At 34.4% G+C, this 23,786-nt stretch overlaps 1 protein-coding gene across 4 annotated transcripts; it reads right to left on the reverse strand.

Moving 5' to 3' along the window:
- Window positions 1-1,032: 1,032 nt before the first annotated feature.
- LOC148201030 (receptor-like protein EIX1) lies at window positions 1,033-4,740 on the reverse strand. Of its 4 annotated transcripts, none has more exons than XM_088114325.1 (3): window positions 3,705-4,740; window positions 3,354-3,629; window positions 1,033-3,092 (listed from the first exon to the last, which is right to left on the reverse strand). In XM_088114325.1, the coding sequence occupies exons 1-3, from the start codon at window positions 4,738-4,740 to the stop codon at window positions 1,033-1,035; spliced, it is 3,372 nt and encodes a 1,123-aa protein (XP_087970451.1). The 4 variants fall into 4 exon arrangements, with proteins under 4 accessions (XP_087970451.1, XP_087970450.1, XP_087970449.1 ...); XM_088114324.1 differs by having other exon boundaries at window positions 3,354-4,153; window positions 4,223-4,737; XM_088114323.1 differs by having other exon boundaries at window positions 3,354-4,740.
- Between the last annotated feature and the right edge of the window lie 19,046 nt (window positions 4,741-23,786).

Consider the following 23,786-nt stretch of genomic DNA (forward strand, 5'->3'; position numbering starts at 1 on the left):
TTGATGAAAAAATATAAAAATTTGTGATAAAAAAATTTTGTCTTTAAAAATTCATTATAAGTTTTTTATTTGAACGGTTTCTTTTATTAATATTTTATTATTAAATAACGTTTTCTTAACAAGACGGACCAATTGAATAGAAACTAGAGAAGAGAAAAGAGTAGATACAGTTCTCACAGTTAACTGAACCGAAACTGTTATAAGTTCAGTTTTTAAAAACTAAACCATAAAATAGTATACTGAACTTTTAGTAAAAGTGGATTAGTTTTTTTAAGTATAATATAGTACAGTTAACTATAGTACAGTACAGATCAGTTATTTTTGCCCAGCCCTAATCCAGAGTACCTCTTTCCTCTCTTTTTTTTGTCCTTTGAGCATGGTACCCTCACAATCATTCTAATCTTCAAATTCCATTTCCTCTGCCAAAACTTAAGCAAATTATATTAATTTCGCCAAAAATACAAACAATAAAAAGATAACGTAAAAAAATAAATTCAAAGCAAACTTGTATTAAAAGGCAAAGGAATAGAAAACTTCAATAATTTAAGTTACTACTAATTAAATTCTTTTAATTTATTTTATACTTTGTAAAAAAAAATCATTAGTCATAAAAGAATTATCTTGTATGATTATCAAGGCAAATAAAAAAGTGTTTGTAGAAGCCAAATTAAAACTAGAAATCTTCAAATTCATATTGGAGATCTTTACTTGAATAAAAATTTATGACAAGAAACTCATTAATCAAATTTAGAAATCAAAATAATTAATTATGTGGATATCAATTAGAAATTATTAGTATGTAAAATAGTCTTTTTTATAAATAAAAAATTATAATTAATTTGTTAATTAGACTTTAAATTGATCATTGTCATTAGCTATCAAAGTTTTACATATTTAATATTATTAATTTTAAATTAGTCTCTAATTTTAAATTAAAAAATAATTTAATGAAGAAAAACTTAATAATTATAATAATAATAAAACAAAAAAAATCAAAATTTTAACACAAGGTTAAAATAATGTTACCTGTAGCTATGTTTTGTAGCAGATTTTGAAAACTTTCACTGTTGTCATGACATAAAGAGTGTCTCCTAAATTATTTAAGAACTTGAAATATGCATGACGCCAAGAATGTACTATTAAGATTGAGCCAAACACTCCCCAAAAGCTTATAGCAAATCCAATTGCCATACTTATATAATATTCACGATTGAAAATCAAATTGTCATCCTCTTGAAATTTAATAATTGGTCCTTGTCTTGCCACTCCATCAATGCACAATTCCTTTAATGGTGGTCCACAGAGATCAACATTATCTTCATATTTCGATGCATCGAAACTCTGTAATTGTGTGCCAGTTGGAATTTTTCCAGATAAATAATTATGTGACAAATCTAACATAGTGAGTCGATCAATTTGAGCAAGACTTGAAGGAATAGAACCAACAAGTTGGTTTTGTGACAAATCAAGAAATTCAAGTGATGTTAACTTTCCAACGTTTGAAGGAATTTTTCCTGTCAATTGGTTTCTTGATAAATTCAATGACACCAATCCAAATAAACCCTCTATTTCTTTTGGAATTTCTCCTGATAATTGATTGCTAGAGAGATCAATGCTTTTTAAAAGTGATAATCCCATGTCTCTGAACATTTGTTCTGAACCTTTCCACATCAAGATTGCATTCAAGCTAAAACTAGTGTTGACCAAATAATAATGACTTTCATAACCTCTGAAAGAAGTCATTTGAGCCATTGAGGAAAAGTTTTTTATGCATGTAGGAATTTCTCCAGATAGATTGTTTTGCGAGAGATCTAAGAGTTGAATATTTTTTAGATAACAAATTTGTAACGGTAAACTCCCACGGAGATAGTTGCTTCTTAAGCTTAAAAATTGCAACTCTAATAATTCCTTCCCAATCCAATTTGGGATAGATCCTGATAATCTATTTTCTGCTATGTCTACCATCTCTAACTTTGTACAATTCTTCAAGATAGAAGGGATCATACCTGTTAAGTTATTGCTTCTCAATAACAAAACTTGGAGTTCAAGGAGTGATCCCATTGAAAAAGGAATCTCTCCTGAAAACTTGTTGTGACTCATAATTAAGTAAGCCAATGACTTCAAATGGGTCCAACAGTCTGGAATTTGTCCAGAAAACTTATTATTTGAAAGGTCTAATTGGTATAAAGATTCAGCTACACCATTAGAACATAAAAATGAAAAAGAATTTGTGAATTTATTGTTTGATAGATCAAGAGATATTGAGCCTCGTAAAAATGGCGGAACATGACCTTCAAATTGATTTGATGCAAGACTAAGAGAATAATAATGATTCTCTATTGGCAAATTTGGAATCGTACCTTGTAAATTATTGTGTGAAATATCAATACTCACCAAATTTGACAATCCAAATTTGGTCCAAAACCATTTTGGAACAGTACCTGATATTTCATTATTTGAAATGTCAAGGATTTGAAATTCGTTTTGTTTCTCTAGCCATTTGGGAAACAAAGGACCAAGCTTGCAAGACCTCAATTCAATATTATCCAATTGAAAAGTTGAACCCCAATTTTGACTAACTTCTAACGTGAGTGAGTTATCTGACAACATCAATGTCTTTAACTTTGTCATATTATAGAAATGGGAGTCAGATAACACACCTTTCAAAGAGTTTGACATCAAGGATAATTCCTCAAGTTCTGTTGGAAATCGAAGATCTTCAGAAATTGTCCCATTTAGCTTGTTATTATCAAGGTACAATTTTTTTAATGATGGGAACATTGTTGCGAGGTTGCGAGGCAAAGTACCCCTAATTTGATTGATACTGAGATCCAACGTTTCCAACTTTGCAAATATTGAGAAATCAGGTAATGTGCCATTGATTTTATTTTGACCGAGATTTAGTTCTCGCAATGAGTATCTAGAACATCCAGACAAATGATTAAATATCACTGTGACATCATCACTCAACTTATTGAAAGACAAATCCAATAACTCCAAAGTACATGTGCTCCCAAATGATTTTGGAACACCACCTTCTAAAGAGTTAAACCCAATTGATAGTTGCTCCAAATGAGATGGCAATCTAGTGCCTTCAGCTATCTTCCCACTCAATTGATTACCATAAAGATACAACATTTTTAAATTTGAAAATGCTGAAAGGTCAGGCAAGGAGCCTCTGATTTGATTGTATGCCAAACTCAACTCTTGTAGTGAGTATCTAGAACATCCAGACAAATGATTAAATATGTCCGTAAGATCTTCACTCAACTTATTATTAGACAAATTCAATAACTCCAAAGTACATGTGCTCCCAAATGATTTTGGACCACCACCTTCTAAAGAGTTAGTGCCTTCAGTTATCTTCCCACTCAATTGATTTTCAGAAAGATCCAACGTTTTTAAATTTGAAAATGCTGAAAGGTCAGGTATGGAGCCTCTGATATGATTGTTTCTCAAACTCAATTCCTGTAGTGAGTATCTAACACAATCACTAGACAAATTATGAAGAATTGACGAAAGGTCTTCGGTCATATTGTTTCCAGACATGTATAATGAACGTAGGGTGCATATATTCATTAATGATTTCAAATCTTCACCCTTGAACACATTATCGGAGAGGTCAAGGCGCTCAAGCGAATTCATGGCCATGCCAAAATGATTTGATGTGGAACCCGTCAAGAGGTTACCATTAAGGTCAAGCTCAACAAGGTTGGAAGTGGTGTTTGACACCCACTGGAATACCATTGGTTGTGTGAAGGAGTTTCCAGAAAGATCAAGGACAGAAAGGGAAGTAGAAAAATTGAAGTTGGAAGGGTTGAATGAAAAGAGGAAATGATCGGAAAGGCCACATTCAATTAAACTCAGTTCTTTTAATTTTGGTAGCTTGGCAATGGTTCGAAGGCAGCTAGGAGAACTGTTAAAATTGGATATGGAAATGAAGGAAAGATGGGTTAAAGAATTAAGATTAGATAACCATTGATCACTACTGACAATTTTGAGAGCTCTATGATATCCTCCAAGATAGAGTTTATGCAAATTTGAAAGGTTTCCTAGTTGGGAAGGAATGTATCCTTCAAAAGAATTGTAGCTGAGATCAAGATACTGCAGCCGAGAGAGATTTCCAAGTTGGGAAAGTATATTTCCATTTAAAGAATTCCAACTGAGATCAAGATACTGCAACCGAGAGAGATTTCCAAGTTGAGGAGGAATTGGACCCTCCAAATAATTATGAGCAAGATTCAAATATTTCAAATGAGAAAGAGAACTTATCTGAGTTGGAATTTGTCCGCTAAAATGACATGAAGAGAGATCAAGATATCTCAAGTTGGTAAGAGAGCCAAGAAACTCTGGAATATTAGTGTCTCCAAAATCATTGAAACTGAGGTTCAAATACTGTAAGTGTCGTAACTCCATTAACGACTTGTGGATCTCTCCGCTGATGTAACGCTGAGAGACTTCATAATAACCACCAACAGAACGAGATTCGTTACATTGTCCAGGAAGGTGGAGGCTTATAATATGAGCGGTGAGGTTACTGCAGCGAATCCCCTCCCATTGGCAACAGTCGGGAGTGGTCCAAGAAGAAAGCATGCCGTAGTCATCGACAATGGCAGCCTTGAATTGAAGGAGTGCATCCCTCTCTTTTGGAAGGCATCGGATATGGTGTTGTCCATAAGCAACCTGCAACACCACACTCACCACAAACATAAACATTATTACTTTCAGAATATTCATCATCAAACAGAGAGAGTGAATAGTATAGAATTAGATTCATATGTGTTCTGAATTTAGCACTCCCAATACCCACATTTATACTCACACCAACTCCTTCATTACCTATACTGCTGTTCTAAGTCATCGTCGTGTTTGCCTGTTTTCCATTTTTTTGTTCATCATATCAACTAATTTTTGTGGTCCATAAATAATGCATTTAATGCATGCAAGATTTCAATAATATCAATTGACTTCGAAGAAGACTTATGTATTTTCATTTTAAACGACAATATTATATGGAAAAAAAACATCAAACTCGACCTTACAAATAATTAATGAATTGGAAGTTAATATTTGAAAACCAAATTAAGAAAGTGCTCTGAAAATGCACTTCAAAATGCAATTGTGTCGAACAAATTGTACTATTTGCATTATCTTTATTATGGGTTTGTTATTTTTTCCTAACGACATAGAAAGAGTCCAAATTCATAGTTTTACATGAATAATAAATAATGTTATTTATTCTTAGAGACAAAATATTCTATGAAAATAGATACAATTATAAATTCGTATATTGTCTGTGATTTTTTTTACAAAATTCATAAAATAGATATTTTTCTTTAACGAGATTTTAAAATATTTGTAAGTCCAGCTAAATATTAAGAAAATATTTTAATAGTGAAAGCTTATGTCACCATTTATATCTTGTTCCTATAATATTGTCATCTCATATTACTAGCAAATGACTTTGTTAAGTAAATTTGGTGTAATGGGACAAAATGTAAAAAATATTTCCAATTTAAAAAGGAAACATCAATAAATATAGTCATTATTGGAAAATTACACATTGGTCTTTATTCAAATAAAATGACAAGGGAACCCTCCACTTTTCCACCTTTGTCACTTTCCTCGTTATCAATGGTGGGAAATTTTTTGGGATGATAATTCTATTTCAATCAATGACTTATTCGAAGACTTGTGAAAACAATGGTAACTAACATGAAATTGGAATTTTTAGATTAAAATACAATTTTATATAAAAAATAATCGATCAAATGTTAATAGTGAAAGAATTATAAGTCAATATTCTAAACATAATAAAATTTAAAAAAGTACTCTGAAAATGCATTTCGCAAGGCAATTGTTTTCTTAAGAAGTTGTAATATTTGCAATAGCTTCTTTTATGAATAGCAAGATGGTTAATTTGACATAGGAAGAGTTCAAAGACAGTCCAACAGTTTACATATGAGTAAAAATTAAGTTATTTATTTTTATTTAGAACTAAAACATTATATAAATAAATACCATTAGAAAATTTTATATTTTGAGTGATTTTTTATAAAAAAAATGTTGAAATTATTTTTTTTATTAATTTTTTAAGTTCTACCAAATATTTTTATTTAAATAATAAAAATCCAGATACGTTATAAGTTCGCTATGGTAAATTGTCTTAATTACACATTATAAAGAAATATTGACAAATAAAAAAGGAAACATTCTTTTTTCTAAGAGAAGAAAATATAAATCAATTAATATTTAAGACAACAACAACAACAATTCTTTGTTACTTTTTCAAACGTGAAAATTTGTAAACCTTGTGAATTTCTATTGTAACAATGGTTTAAAAGTGATTTTTCTAGACATTTTCTATTTTATTTTCATCATTTGTTTTACATGTAAAATTACTAATTAAACACGGGATGGTATATTTTTAATTTTAACTATTACATTATATTTTAATATTTTAGTTTATAAGTGTTCTATTTCCCGAAATGACAGTGTTTTTCTTTTTTGTAGTTATATAAATGTGAGGGTCATTATACACTAATACTTTTCATTGTTTGTCATATCATACTTATGTGATCGGTTTACTTTAGAATTTTCCAAGTCCTCACCCTAAATGTCACTCCAACTTCTATATAATATTTAATTAGTTAAATACATGTTTATCTATTATAATTAAAACTGGTAAGCAGCAAACTTCGGATAAAATTTACTCTGGATTAATGTTTTCCTTTTTAAAAATACAATATCTATTCAATTTACATATACGTGATGCATAAAATAAACTACAAATTATATGGTGTATACTATGATATATAGACCAAATGGTAATCATCAAAGACCAATCGGTCGATCTACTGTAGTAGCTCTTGTCAACCAGTTCAAACCGCGACAACACTCGTCAACCAGGTCAAACCGGGACAATGCTCGTCAATTATGTATTATACCTAGTAGAGATCGAATGATCATACAGTCAGCACCGTTCAATCACCATTATGGCCAACCAAGGCAAACGAATCTATTAAAGGTGGGCCACAATTCGGCCAATGCTTATATTATTATTGGGCCCGATGTCCAGCAGATGATAAAATAATCAAAGATATCTTATTAAAGATCTTGATAGACGATTTATGAGCAACCAATCAGATTTTAAGGTAAATCTGTTTATATTTTATTGGACCTGTGTCATTTGAGGGTCCATGAGACAACCTATAAATACAGGATCAGGGCCAACAACCAAGTACGTTTCACTTACGTTCTACTCACTCGAAAATATTCCACAGTGATAACAAAATCACTTTCTTGAGAGATATGGCTGCATAACCTACGCCTAACTTGAGCGTCGGAGTATCTTTTGTAGGTACTTCCCCTCTCTATCAAGGAGGCAACTGAGCAGTCGAACTCTGGAAGCCGAGTAGTCCAGGTGGAAGGACAAGGTGGAACACGTGATTCAAGCATCAGAAATGTTAGTGTCTCAGTCTTATAAAATCTCTACCGAAACATATGGCATCTACAATGAATTTGTTATCAAATGAAATGTTATTGGTTTTATAGTATGAACACAAATTAGATTGTCAGAAAAGTTTTAGAGCAATAATTCTATTCCAACGGACTTATCAAAAGACTTTTGAAAAGAAAGGTAACCTACACTTGGAAGTTTTAGATTAAAAGATAATTTTATATTAAAAAATAATCCATCAAATATTTTCTTAAAAAATAGTGACAAAATTATTATAGGTGCCTTGTAAAAAACAATCCATCAAATATTTTCTTAAATAATCATTTGACTTAACAAAATTTTGATACAGCTGCCTTATAAAAGAAAACAATAAAAGTGTATTAATAATATGATAAAGATGATGAAGTTAACTATAAAAAGTAGTATATGTTGTATCCGATATATATATATATATATATATATATATATATATATATATATATACATTAATGATTTTTTTTATGATCATGTAGTCCAAATATGTTTTTCTCCATTTTGTATTAGAAGAAGTGACTCTCATGACTTTAGTTTTAGGAACGAAGAGAGGTAGTTACACCATTCAGGAAGATTATGGTGAAACAATTTACGAGGACTATGTTGAATGACCATTTTCTTTTGACATTTCTTTTTAAGTGCACACATTCATTTGTATTATTCATCTTTTTTGTTTTAGATTGAGTGAAATCCTAAAACAATATCAATTAAACAAGTTAGGTAATAGATAAAATATCCTCATAAATATGAATGAATATAATTGTATAAACATACCTTATCAACAACCTGTACGAGATTGATTAGTCATGTCATCATGTCATCATCAACAATAGGTATAGACAAGGATACATTTAGCTCCAAAGCAATATCTATACTAACTTTTACATGTCCCTTAGGTAGAGGTCTACCATATAGTTTATCACTTTTAAAATTATACAATTTTTCAAGGGCAACCAAGCAAAATGAAGGTGATTGATACAAACAATTTACAACTTGAGATCTCTACATTATAAAATAATTATAAGATAAATTATTTAAAGTGGCCAAATGTAGAGAGCTTTTAAAGTAAACAAATTACACTAACATTACTTTTAATATAGAAAATAAAATTATAAGACAATCTTCAATGTGACTAAATATGAAGACCTATGTAAGTTTAAAGTAAGCAAATTAAAGTAATATTGAAAGTAATGTAGATTAGTTAGTTACCTCAACAAAACTATTTGATGACAATGTACAACTCTCTTGGTCACTATTGAGACCAAAATGAGCTTCTTCAATAGTATTTGGTGTACCAATTTTTTGAAGTGAAATAATCTCATTTTTCATCCATGTTATTCTTTCAGTCACGTCTTTTATTTGAGTAGTCAATGTATCATGCTCATGATGTGTATGACACTTTTTGGACAGAAAATAATCTTTTTAACCGACTCCAAATCTCATCCCCTAACATGACCTGAATACTCTTGGAGACATAAAATTTGACTCAAAATGTCAGAGTGATCATTACTCATCTCTTCTGAATTAGTTTGTGACAATATCATCTAAACAACAATCAAACATATCACATTTATTCTCATTTCACGCACACAAATATATAATATATAAATATATTTTACTTACACATTTGTCCCAAACTTGTTAAACTTTTTCTTTTTCAATTATTTCACTTTTGTTCACATAAGCATGCTTCCACACTTGACGGAAACGTTACTAACATTAATCCCGATTTCTTTATTTAATTATTGTGAAAAAAATCAAACTAGTTAAAAAATTGTAATAACTGAAATTGGCAAAATTTGTGGTCTGTCACGTAACAAATATCTAAAGTATGGATAATGGGATAAAGAAAACCATATTTTTAATTGGACTTAAGGTAGAAGGTGTGACCAAAATAAATTAGTATCATACACCATTCGGTTAAAAAAAATACTACACTAAGTGGTATTATTCAAGCATTGCAGATTAGTCTTTATCTATAACAGCTAACTTTTCATGTATGTTATTTAACTAACAATAAATTCAATTAGAATTTACATCATACTGCATATTCAATAATATTCACCAGAAAGCCAGAGACAGGATATATAGGATCACAAGTATTTCATCCAACGAATACACACAGGCTAAATGTAATCTAATTAAGTTTATGAGCATGCATTGTGACACTTCAAAACAGTTTATTTCAGTAACTCAGATTTCCAAAACAATTTCCACAGAAAACATTATTAGTTGCATCACACTAATTGGAATTTACGATCATAAAAGACAATATCTCGTTTTATACCACAGAGAGAGTTTAACTTCTACTTACATATATGTTCCAATCAACCATAATTACACCCAGTTATTGTAAATCCGCTAAAATCTTTGAGTTCAAATCAGAATGGGACAGAACATATCACAAAACCCAGTCATACAAATTTAATCATCCAGTGTAGTTAACCCTGTTTAAATCTTTTAAACATTTCTATTCAGTCTTTTCCATATGCCTAGTAAACATCATGGTTTTATCACTTCATAACAACATACACAACATAAACTAGACCCTCAATAATCCCATATTCATCAAGTAATGCAGCATAACATTTTCACACATGAAATAAAATTCTGAACTCAAAACTGACGAAGAATGCTGTACAGAACCACCAAATCCTATAGGTGCACCTAGGCCAGAATCACTAACAACAAACTGTCATTCAGCCAATCATTGTAACTTAAGATTGAAACTGCAAAATAATTCTAGAGGGCTTGATTGATCCATCTCACAATCTTCTATTTATAAGAATAAATTGATACACAAGTACATGATAAATAGGGTAACCCTAGACACAATATAATCATGATAAATAGGGTAATCCTAGACATAATATAATCATGATAAATAGGGTAACCCTTGACACACTATAATGATGATAAAATAGGATAAATATCCTAACACTCCCCCTCAAGCTGGAGCATACAAATTGTACTTTTTATTTATTTATTTTTAATATGAGCCTATAATTTTCTTGTAAGACCCATGAAAAATATTTACCTTAATAGTAACAATTTTATTACTAGTAGTAATAAATTTCTGTGTGAATGGAAAATATAATTAATAAACTTATATAAATAAAACGTGATAAGTTAAACAAAAATTTACAGTAGCTCAGATGGTAAACACCTTGTAACACTTGGGACATCTGTTCAAACTTAGTAAAATACATTTATATTGAATTTTTGTGTTAATATTATGTTGTTGTTTTGAATCTGTAAATAAGAAATTTGTTAAAAACTAGTTGAGGAACACTTTGGCTAAGGAAAGACTTGGTACTTAATTTGTCAAATTTCGCATATTAACTCACATAATAGATTTCGGTTTTGAAAAAATCAATACAAATATAACGAAATTTTCACATTTTTGAAATTTTCCGAACTTATTGGTCTCGGTTGCAAAATAACTGAAACATACACTACAAAAAAGAAGGGCATTACCGAAGGCCAAAAGCCCTTGAAAATAGCCCGAAACCGTCGGTACAAGGTAATTACAGATGGCTTATCGACGGTCAAAGTGCCATCGGTAAATCCCTTGTCGTTAACATTTACCGAGGGCTTCCGCCCCAAGCCTTCGGTAATTACTGAAGGGCACTAGCCTTCGGTAATTACCGAAGGGCAAAAGCCTTTGGTAATTACCGAAGGGCAGAAGCCCTCAGTAATTATCGAAGGGCGGAAGCCTTCAGTAATTACCTAACGTGGGTAATTACCAAGGGCATAAGCCTTCGGTGAGTTCGAGACAGATCTAAGGCACAATTGTATTTCTTATGAAACCAAACAAACATGTATAATTTAATAACAACACTAGTACATATATTCTAAATTATATAAACATCAATCTGGATTATGTATTTTACTACTACAACTTGAAGAGAACCAAAACCAACATCAAGATAGGGCTGACCCAGATACAGAAAATGAAGGTTAAGTAATGATTGAGACAATCAACAATTATGCTGTGGACTGTTTAAGAGACTGACAAAAGTACAGGTTTTAATATTTCTCAGGATGAAGTTTTCACCATGATCACTAATTGCATATATAAAATCTAGTTTCCAATGACTAGTTTTCCTCACTGCTTCACATAACTTTGATGTCCAGATCAGAAGTGTCAAAGACAGGTAGAACTAGTTACCCAACTTTGTCTCATAGATCAAAATTTTATCATAATATTGCTCTTAAAAAGTTAGAAACAAGACAACTTAAAAAATATCATTTCCTATTATGTAAATAATGAAGATCAATTTCCTTTGACTAAACTGTCAAAATTGAGTTCCTATTATGTATATTTACTTCAGATCCCATTGTTTTTAGTATTTCTTGATATACGTTACATTAAGAATATATTGGTAAGTGTATGTATAATTTACTGGTATAAAAAAATACTGAATGCTGAGAAAATGTTTCAAGTTTTAAATTAACATTTTGAGGTTTAAAGTTCTATTAGGAATTAGTTTTTGAGGAAGTTTTTGGTTATTTTGAGCTAAATAGAACTTGTGTAGATAGTTTTGTCACTGTTTCAGGTATCTGTTGTAGATTTTCCACCTTTACTATTGCATTATTGTCAATTTCATGATGTGTATATATGTTGAAATTTCTGAATTGAGTAGACAGCTTTCCAACTAGCTTTTACACTCCTTTCATTGTTGAATAGGTATCTTATATGTTCAAACATTGTACACCTATTTTGGCACATTCTATACTTAGAGAGATTTGACCCTAATTGTTTGATTCTAGTGTGATCCCCTTATGTAAGTTGCATTCTAGAACTTGTGGAGATTTTTGTTAATGCCAATTGTTTTGAGCACACTTGAGGTAGCAAAGGAAAATGTAGTTAAGTTTGGTGTTGAAGAAAAGTAGGAGTGGTTGTTGTATTGTGGTGTGAAAGGTGAGTAATGAAGCGGGAGTCTAGTGTTGATAGAGGGAACTTGCAGGGGAGAGAGAGTGTTGGAAAATAAGAGATTAAGAAAGGAGAAGAATAAGATATAGAATGGAGAAATAGAAAAGAGAAAGAATAAATTAAGTGAAATAGAGTTTTAGGCTGATTTTCCTACTTCTGTCACATTTTAGGCTGATTTTTATACTCTTTCTTTGCACTCATAACATGATGATGGTGTTTGAGTCAAGATCCATGTTTGGGAAACTGAGAGAGTGGAGGCCAAGTGGCCCAGTATGAAATTGTGTAAATGTTAAATGAGAGAGGGAAAATAAAAGGTAAATGTAAAGTTATTTCTGGTCATGGTGAAGGGCACACTTAACTAGTATAAAGGTAAGGAAAAGGAGGGTAATGTGTAGTGAGTACATTGTATGAATATAATATTATATTGAAGAAGAGGACTCACCCTAAAAAGAATAAAACCTCTATGCTGATGTTGATTTGGTTTTGAAGTCTGGGAACTTAATTTGTTGGTTCAGTTAGTACTAGTTTAGTTTTGAATAAGGAATTGTAAATTAGACCGTATCTTACTCATGTATAAAAAATGTTTTATAAGGAACTTATTTAAAAACAATAAAAGAAACTGTGCAACAAACAAGCGATTGAATTAGAAGTACAGATTTAGATAAAACAACCAGAAAAGCCAATACATAGTTTTCACATAGTGATGTACAGATTCAGATCAAATCAAGAAGCAGAAGCTAACAATATCTGATGGTGTTCGATAAAAACAAAGATACAAGTTTGTGCATAAATCTTTTGTTACATTTTGATATAGTGTTTAAATCCTTCCAGAACACATATAACGAGCAAGGATTCTATTATCGAGCACTAAAAGAGGAACTTGTAAATCTTGTGCAAGAGTTCTAACCAATCTCTCACATAATGAAATTCTTCCAGAACATACATAATGAAATTTTGAGCACTAAATGCTAGTCAAATGGCATCCAAAATAAACATAACAATTTCAATAGATTAACAAGGACAGAAAATAAGTAACAAATGACAGACCACCAATGCTCTGAAGCAATATTCTCCCACTTGAAAGATACCAAAAATGCAGTTAACTACAACGATGGAAGTTAGCAAACCTGCTAAAGAGCTCGACAACACCCTCTGCAATGGCAGCCCCAGCCCCAATAGACCAGTACACCTTGACCACTCAACGCAGCATCCACAACACGTCACCACCGCAATGCCCTCGTCACGTTATCCACGAAGCACGACCCCTGGTGCCACAGCCACAACCCAACATAGAATGACTTGCAAGGAATTGCAAGAAATTGGAAGCAGGAAAACAAAAAGCAATCAATTAAGGACCAAGTGCCAAACCTAAAATTTACATGAACATAACATTATCCTTACTGCAATCCTAGCGGCAACACCCTCCCAATTCCACGGCAACCGCAATAAATGCCCCAATCACCGTCCACCAACACCCTTCAGGGAGAATCACTCAACAAAAGCTCCAAGCGTACCGAAAATCGTCCAATGCACCGCCTCAGTCACCAACCGTCCTCACACCGTCAACGACAACCGTTGTCCCGCCTCACTAACATGACCGAATGAAGGACGACAATGCGGGAAGAAAGGATGACGCAGTTACGCCCTGAGAACAACAACAACGACAGTAAGACAATGCGCCCGAGGAAACGATTCGTAGGGGAGAGGGAAATAGGGTTTGGTCGACGAGCTCGAAATGGGAGAGGGAAAGCAGTAGTTTTGGTTTTAATTCACCCTCAAACGTATCGACGGCTTAGGACCGTCGGTATTTAAAATCACCACTAAATTACCCACAGCCTAAGGACCCTCGGTAAAGGGCCGTCGGTATTTTATGCTTTTTTGGTAGTGATATACTACTTAACATCAATTAATCGAGAACCAAGGTCTAATGGTACATTAAAATTTTACAAAATTTTCATAAATTGTGCTTTTTATTTATTAACTCGCATAATAGGTTTCGGTTTTGAATAAATCAATACAAATATAATGACATGGTAACATTTTTTAAATTTTCCGAATTTATGGGTCTCAGTTGTAAAATAACTGAAACATATATTACTTTTAACATCAGTTAATCGAGAACCAAGGTCTAATAGTACACCAAAATTTGCAAAAATTTTCATAAATTGTGCTTTTTATTTATTTATTTTTAATATGACCCTATAATTTTCTAGTATGATGTTTACTTTTTTAATATGTTGGATATGTGATTATATGCTTAAATATATTGTATTGAATTAGTCTTAGTTTCTAGTTTGAGATTCAATACAAGAATTATTTATTATTTTCAAGCTTTTTGAATAAATGTATATTTTAAAACATTAATTTAAGAAGAGACAGTACTAATAATTTATAGATATTGAATCTTGAATTGTTTGGTTGGACAGTTTAAGAAGATTAATCATTATTTCTGTTTGTAAATCATTACTATTCCATATTACAAACAAATGACTTTGTTGTAGTCAATTAGTTTGGACAAAATGTAATCGACATTGACAAATAAAAAAAGGAAACTTGAAATAAAATGATAAGGGAAACTAATAAAATTGAATCAAACTATATTATTCCATTTAAGCAATTCAATTGTAAATTAAATAATGTCAATATCAATTATACTTCAATTAAGAGAGTGGCAAATATAGAAGTTAATGTAAACAAAGTTTCATCTTTGCAAACAGTAATCATAATATAGTACTTCAATTACTATATAAATACATACTTTTTATTCTAAAAGTAACATAAAGTCAATCATGTATTGATAAAGCATCCCACATACAATAAAAATATCAAGTATCACTAATTGAGTCATCTTTGACTAAGTCACAATAAACATAAATTCATCACAATAAAATTTAAATCATCAATAATTAAATATAATATAAATAATTACAAATCATAAAAGACCATGCTTGTCAAAGTCTAAGTCAATAACCATGTTCTATTTCAAAATTATTGGAGGCATCGTTACAATAAGTCCCTCCACATTTCCACGTTTGTCACTTTCCTCATTATAAACGGTGGGAAACTTTTTGGGCAATAATTAATCTATTGACATATCCGAAGACTTGTGAAAAGAAAGGTAACCAACACGAACTTGGAATTTTTATATTTGTTTCGGCGGGATTTAGATTTTTAATCCAAAACATTCAAAGTTGTTCGCTCCATCATCCAGTTGCGTTGTTTTCTCTCTTCTTCTTGTCCAAGCCGCGGGGGAGGGTGCCTGCAAAAGACACTCCGACGCTCAAGTCAGTGACTTTGCCTAATAATCTTGTAACAAAGATTAGTTATCAGAGTTAAAAGTTACCTGTCCTCATTGTTGGACACATATTTATAAATTATAGTGAGCTTACCGTTAGGTCTGACTCATTAATCACCAATAAATGACATTATTCCTATTAATTGTCAATAAATGAAAATTATTTTCATTAACTCCCCATCAACGACAGTTATTATTATTGGTTACCTTAACGACTGCTTTTACTGATTGGTTAGCTGTTTGTTCGCTCAGTTCATTGGCCTGAGAGGTATTATCGGTCGGCCATGAGCCCAAAATAACTTAGAGGCTCTCTTGCATCTTTACCGTTCATTCGGCTATGAGCCGATAGTAACATAAGCCCCCCAAGCCCTAGCAAAATTTTTGATATTGCGTTGGGTTTGTAAAGTTATACCGATCAGCACGGGATCTTACCTGAGTTTCAAGGGTTATGACGATTCATACAATAACATGCGTTCTCTATCGACCGAGGGGGTTTTGCACTAAGAGTTCCCTTGGAGCGTCTCTCAGATTAAGGTGAGAGTTCACGAAGAGTGTTCCTCACCGAGCGATTTTAGGTCTTAGGAGTTCACTGAGTGTTCCCTAATACCAAGGTGAGAGTTCACGGAAGAACGTTCCTCACCGTTCGGTTTAGGTCTTAGGAGTTCACTAGGAGCGTTCCCTAAGACCAAGGTGAGAGTTCACGGAAGAACGTTCCTCACCGTTCGGTTTAGGTATTAGGAGTTCACTAAGAGCATTCCCTAAGACCAAGGTGAGAGTTCACGAAAGAGCTACCTCACTCGGTTTAGGTCTTAGGAGTTCACTAGGAGCGTGCCCTAAGACCAAGGAGAGAGTTCACGAAGGAGCTTGCCTCACCGCTCGATTTAGGTCTTAGGAGTTCAATAGGAGCGTGCCCTAAGACCAAGGTGAGAGTCTCGAAGAGTGTTCCTCCCCGAGTTGAAAGATGTTCTATGTTGATCGGTTGCTCAAAGTTTGCCAAGTGGTTTGTATACAGTCATTTCATCTGCATCGAAGAAAAATAACACTCGAATTTTGAACGGTGAGAAAAATATAACTAAAAATTGAGCTAGTTTGAGCTGAGGCCAGACGACCGAGTAACTGAGACCGTTTGGTCTTCGATTGAATGTTTGCCAACCGGTTGCTCAAAGTTGGCCAAGTGGTTTGTATACAGTCATGTCATCTGCATCGAAGAAAAATAACACTCGAATTTTGAATGGTGAGAAAAATATAACTAAAAATTGGGCTAGTTTGAGCTGAAGCCAGACGACCGAGCAATGTTAGTGCTCAACATCTTGAGAAATCCATGTCTGGATATATCACGATCGAAGCTTGGTAGCCAATGTCTTGTGACCCTGTGAACATTATTTTTCGTCCATTTTCGAAGATGTTTGTTGCGGTGAGTTGCGTCCACCATGTCTATGCACTTCATGATATTCTGAGCAGCCCGACGGTTCGGAGAATGCCTAACAAATATTTTGTGTCTATTTTCACACCAAAATGGGCTGGCTTCATAGTTAACCAGAAGGCTTCTTTTTCCTAACCCATTTCAGCACTCTCACTTGGCCTAGGGAGACCATGGGGTCTACTGTCAAAGTTAAGAAAGTTCTCGAACTACAAGAGGAGGAGCGCCAGATCGGCGGGGTCAAATTCGAGCTTTTCTTTGAGGAGGCTCTAAATATCTTTGAAAAGATGACCTGGAGAAGATTAATGAGTGAGATTGAGAATGCGAGGGCGAGAGCGATGACGAGGGTGACGGTGACGGCGGTGTAGTTTTGCGGAACCGGTTGGGTGAAAATGCTATTATCGCACCAACCCCAAATCACAACCTACGATGGCCATGGACGAGACTACGTCAATCGCGAAGTCCTCACTTCATCTCCAACAAAACCTGCACTCAGAAAAAACCAGAAGGAATCTCCATGAGCAATATTGCAAACCCAATAACTCCGTTTCGCTAGCAGTTGTTGCGACGCAGGGGCAAGCAAGGAGAAATTGCATTGTCGAAACCCTAATTTTTGGGTGAACATGTGGCCAATTGAAGTGTGCCGGAAAGCTGTTTGACCGAATACCCCAAAGAAACATTATTTCTTGAAGTGTTTTAATGGTAGGGTATTTGCCCAAAGGGGATGTTGTTGACTCCGAGGGAGTGGAGCATTTCGAGGGTTTTCTTGTCGACCTCGACGTGGTCGATGGTGATGGCATAGACATCGGGGACGAAGTCCATGCACCGCTCGTGCTCCTCCTCTTGCAGCTTGAACGAGATGCCACGAACTGCCAGGAATGACGCTCATCTAGATGCGCTTAATGAGACGATCACCACCTCTTCTCGCGAGGCCACCAGAGCGTGACCCTGCATTAGTTCACAGGTTCTGGTTGGTTCCTCCGAGGTCCACGGAGGGCACTGGGATGAGCAAGCGGCTGTTGATGCAGAGGCCACCAAAGTCGCCGACTGCGCGGTCCCTGTTGGAACTGGGGTAATCAAGGCATTCAATCGGATATTGAATTAAATTAAATTATTCAATAAAGAATAATAAAATAAATTTAGGATAAGGAGACATCGGAGCCCTCCTGCTGCAAGCGGATTCCTGCCATTGAAGAAAGAGAGAAAGGAATTTGGAATCGCACTCTGAATTGTCTGTAATATGTATACGTGTGAAGGAACTTCACTTGGAGAATTTCAATATCTCCAGCACATCAGATTTTCACATCTTCAAATTGTGAGAATGGTAGCCCGGTTGATGGAGCTCTCCATCTAAACGCCTTCATCGAGCTTTAATAGCCATGACCGGATGACAATGAATATATCGGAGGTGTCGCCGACGTCAACATTCCTCTCTCTGTTTCTGGACCCCTCCTCACCATAACATATCTATTCTTTCTCGGGACATCGGAACTGTCCTGATAAGTCAAGAAAAAACAAACTGTTGAAAAAATATTTTTAATTTCATTATTGAATTTTGTCTTAATGAGAGCATTCTCTCATTGTGTAGATATTTCTCTTCCCTTTAACGGTGGATAAGACGTCAAATCTTTTGGTCGATTTCGCCATCTCTGTGACTGGTTATTTTGGTTTTCTCTAGCCACAATGGGGTTTGGTGATAGTACTCTCCGAAGGTCATGGTAATCTCCGCTGGATCCTCCTACCAGGCTTTTTCAGAGCTTAAGGATGAAAGAGTCCTCTCCCTTTATTGCCTAAACCATCATTGAAACATTCTACATGCTTCCTTGTATTGATCTTTCCACGACGCTCCTAATGTTCCATTCTGATAGTGTCGTGAATGCAATAGTAATTGTATTAAGTACGATGCTATATGAAACCTGCTTAATCACAGGGTTGGATGCGATTCCCATCATCATGTGTTCAGAAATTTTTCCAACAAGTGTTTGTTGAATATGCATTTCTATTTGCTCCCTTACGTTACCAGCTTCATGGAAGTGACTTCCTCATTTCCTTTCTTGCTCCAAATTGTTCGATTTTGGGAACGCGAGGCAATAGGTCGGACATTTGTTCCCTGAAAGTTTTCAAAACAAAATATGTCTTTAAAAATTATTATTAAATTTTTTCTCTTATGAAACCTGATACTGATCTAAAGCAACGATGTTGAGGCCGAATGTGTGAATGGTTCCTTGTGATTACATAGGATACCGCTCGACCCCACGGTGGGCGTCAAAATGTTTTGGCAAGATTTAGATTCCTAATCCCAAACATTCGAAGTTGTTCGCTCCATCATCCAGTTGCGTTGTCATCTCTCTTCTCCTTGTCCAAGCCACGGGAAGGGTGTCTGCAAAAGACACTCCAACGCTCAAGTTAGTGACTTTGCGTAATAATCTTGTAACAAAGATTAGTTATCAAAGTTAAAAGTTACCTGTCCTCTTTGTCGGACAAATATTTATAAATTATTATAATGAGCTTACCATTAGGTCTGACTCATTAATCACCAATAATGACATTATTCCTATTAATTGTCAATAAATGACAATTATTTTCATTAACTCCCCATCAACGCGAGTTATTATTATTGATTACCTTAACGGCTACTTTTACCGATCGGTTAGCTGTTTGTCCGCTTAGTTCATTGGCTTGAGAGATATCATCGGTCGGCCATGAGCCCAAAATAACTTAGAAGCTCTCTTGAATCTTTATAGTAACAATATTAAAGCACAATTTTATATAAAAAGTAATCGATCAAATGTTTCCTTGAAAAATAGTGATAGAATTATAAGCTAATATTCCAAAAAGATAATAAAATTAAAAAAGTACTATGAAAATGCATTGTGTGGAGGTATCCAACCCTTTTTTCTATCCAACCCTTTTTTCTATATTATCCTGTTTCATATCCAACCTGGTACGGAGCTCCAAATAGTCTGGCGTATTCCTCCGTTTGTTTGTGAAGCTGACGATTTGTTCATTGTATAGAATAATGAGGTCTTTTGATAAGTCAATCTTTTAAAACATCTTCCAGTGCAAGATGTTGACCGAGCTGTCCTGGTCTTTAAGTCTTTGCTTATCCTGGTCTTTAAGTCTTTGCTTATCCTGTACCTTCCTATCTTAATAGTGACCACCATGGGTCATCTTGGTTAGAGTTCGAGGTTTGGAAATCTTCATCCGTGAAGGTGATGAGCAAAATCGTTCTTCAAGGCTTGTCAACTAAGTGGACAGTCCGGAGAGCACGAACATGGCGCTTCCAGGCTGAAGAGGAGGATCCGTCGTTGCCCAAGAATCCCCCGAATATGGTGTTGATATGCCCATGCAATGGGCGATCTCTGTTGCGGCTCTTGCTTTTGCTCTGCCTTCTCTCTTGTCACTAGTGCAGTCAGGAGAAAGGACAACAGTTATTTTCGATCATAGACAGCGATTCTTGACCCGATACATATAAAGGCGAGTCAAAAAGTCTACACTTTTATGCCTCGGTTGTGAACTGAGGCAAAAAGGTGTAGGATTTCACCTCAGTTCAAAGGCAACCGATGTAGTAGGTTTTTTGTTTTTTATTTTTTTTTGGAAGGACTTTACGCCTTGGTTCCTTTTGAACCGAGGCAGTATATAACACCCCAAATTTTGAAGTGTCACGGTGTAAATTTTTTTTTTTTGAAACACAATGTTTCCATAAAACATTTATGAAAAATAATAATCTTTATTCGATAAGAAAATGCGGAAGCTAAACATAACCATAAATGTTGTCTGCAAATCTCAGAATATCTCTGGCACATAAAAATACAAGCTGTGAAAACTTTTCAATAATAGAAAATAATAATAAATCCCAACTCTCATAAGCTACTCCGATCCAGTCTTACCTGCATACCGTCTACCCCGTACAGGTACGATCATCGTAGGAGGAAACCACAACCACAACATTTTAGGGTGAGCAACCAGAATTATCATATCACACAATAAAACAATAATCATATTAACTACAATAATAACCAAATCATAAACATATATCATCACCACGTTAACATCACAACATTAACATCACCACATTAACATCACAACAATAACATCACAATATTAACATCACAACTCAATGGTCTACTTTCTCTACACTACCACAACACCTAATCGCCATAACCAATTCAATATGAGTCACACAACACCCTCTTTTCGTATCACACGACCAAATAGAACATCTTTCCCGCATTACCCAGATGGAGAGTCATTACTACTAAACCATCCTCTTCCCGCATCACACGGCCGAAAGAGAATTTCTTTCCCGCATCACACGGCCGAAAGAGTCATCACCACTGAAACATCATCTTCCCGCATCACACGGCTGAAAGAGTCATCATTACCGAAACATCATTTTCCCACATCACAGGACCAAAGAGAATTTATTTCCCGCATCACACGACCGAAAGCGTCATCACTATCAACATCATCTTCCCGCATCACATGGCCGAAAAGAATTTCTTTCTCGCATCATACGACCGAAAGCGTCATCACTATCAACATCATCTTTTTGCATTACACGACCGAAGATAATTTCTTTCTCGCATCACACGACCGAAAGTGTCATCACTATCAACGTCATCTTCCCGCATCACACTCAATGCATATTCTTAATAACATACATTGGTCAACAATCACAATGAAAATAATACAATTCTTCTTACTAGCCTTTTTCTCTTTCAAAACAAGGTTTCAACGCTTTTATTCACGTAACCCTGCATGAGTTTGCCCCCCTCTTAACAATCTAAATCAATCATACACAATTACCAAATTCTTGTAACAACTCCTACGTTAGATTCACTCTATCCATCTTACTCACTTACGCCCATCACAAAGATGTAACTCTCTTCTCTTTCAAAATGAATCCCACGTAGAACCCTTTTATTTTAATCTAACTGTACATGAAACCAAAATCCAATTACACCCTCGATCGTCTCCACTTACGTAACACACAAACATATCTAGATGTATATATCACTCCCTCAAGTGGGCCCCACACCAATCTATCCACTTTTTAATACACTTTTCACCATTTTCCATGGTCTCTCTTTCCTACATTACAACACCACACTTTCTAATTCTCGCACACAATTATTCACATCTAATATAATATTACACCTTCTCTCTTTCACTTTATTTTACCAATTAATGTATGCGGGCCCCCTTACTCAAAAACTTAAAACTCATATCTCCCCTGCACTATCAAACCCCAAAAACCTCACCCCTTACGTAACCTTCTTCTTTTCTCTACCCAGAAACTAAACACATCTATTCATTGTCCATTCTTTGTACCACTAAAGATTCGTGACTCACTCACTGGTTCTCAGACCACCATACACAAGAGAGGTAACAACTATCTACATAATATTCATCAATCCACAAAACTGAAAGTCAACAGTGAGCATGAAAAACCAACATGCCTTATACGAAATAAGAACACTCATCCCCAAACCACGAAACATATATATATAATCTAAACAAACACCCAAATAACGTACAACGTCATCTCCTTAGCCCAAACCGAAACCCTACACCCAGGCACTAGGTGTATCTCACGCAACATATCCTTATATAAATCAGAACGCACAATTCTCATGATATATATACGAACGGAACAAAAACAATGCAAAAATAAAGACCCAGAATATCACCCAACACTATTCACATATGATAGTTCCTAGTCACTCCCCTTACCTCTTGGTCCAGTATGTTGCTAAGGCTTCTATGCATTCCAAATCCGCTCGAGAGAACTCCTCCACGTACAGATCTAGGATAGAGCAACGAATACCATGGTTGTCTTTCCAACACTCGCGATTGTTGTGTAAGGGCAGAGGTTCTCTCATTCATTTCCCTCACGCTCACCGGTCAAGTTCTGGTGTAGGAAGCCAGGACTTTCTCTCTCGAACACTGCTTTGATTTGAAACTAGAGGATATCTATTAGGGTTGTTTCCTAATTCTCCTGACTGCCGTGTCCTTTCTCATATTTTTAACCTAATATATCTCTCAACTAACCCTAATCTCCAACGGCCCACAATCTCTCTTTTCACTCTAAATATTTTCTGTTATAATCCCCCTTTTTCTTCGAATAAACAACGAGAAATATACCTAACCGATCCGATGGTTTTTATTTTCTCCCTTCCTGCCCAACACGTAAATCATGCAGAATAATAAGGTCCAAGCGCCTTTCTCTCACCTAACTTATAAAGCTTGTAACGAGGCCAAAACTAATTCCTCTCACATCCATGTAAAAACAAAAGTAAAAGATCAAATCCTATTAGCTAATAAAGTCTTCCCGGGCCCAATTATCTATTTCCTTCTTTCTTTCTTTCTAGAGTTAAAACAAACAGTTCAAAAGGGAATTCACCCCAGAACATGTTGCATGCAATGTAGATAATAAATACCAATCTTCCTCTTTCAAATAAAAATATAACCTTTCTTTAACTTATTTCGAAAATTAAATAAAAATAATTATTAATTAATTTTTCACACATCGCCTTAACTATTATCATAACAAATCCTACAATGATTAAACATTAATATTAGAAAATATAAAATAAAAATAAGATATTTTTATTTTATCCACGTCTTACACAGTAGAGTG

Source organism: Vigna umbellata, chromosome 4 (genome assembly GCF_029865625.1).
Source record: "Vigna umbellata cultivar VRB3 chromosome 4, Vumbellata_1.0, whole genome shotgun sequence".
Lineage (NCBI taxonomy): Eukaryota > Viridiplantae > Streptophyta > Magnoliopsida > Fabales > Fabaceae > Vigna > Vigna umbellata.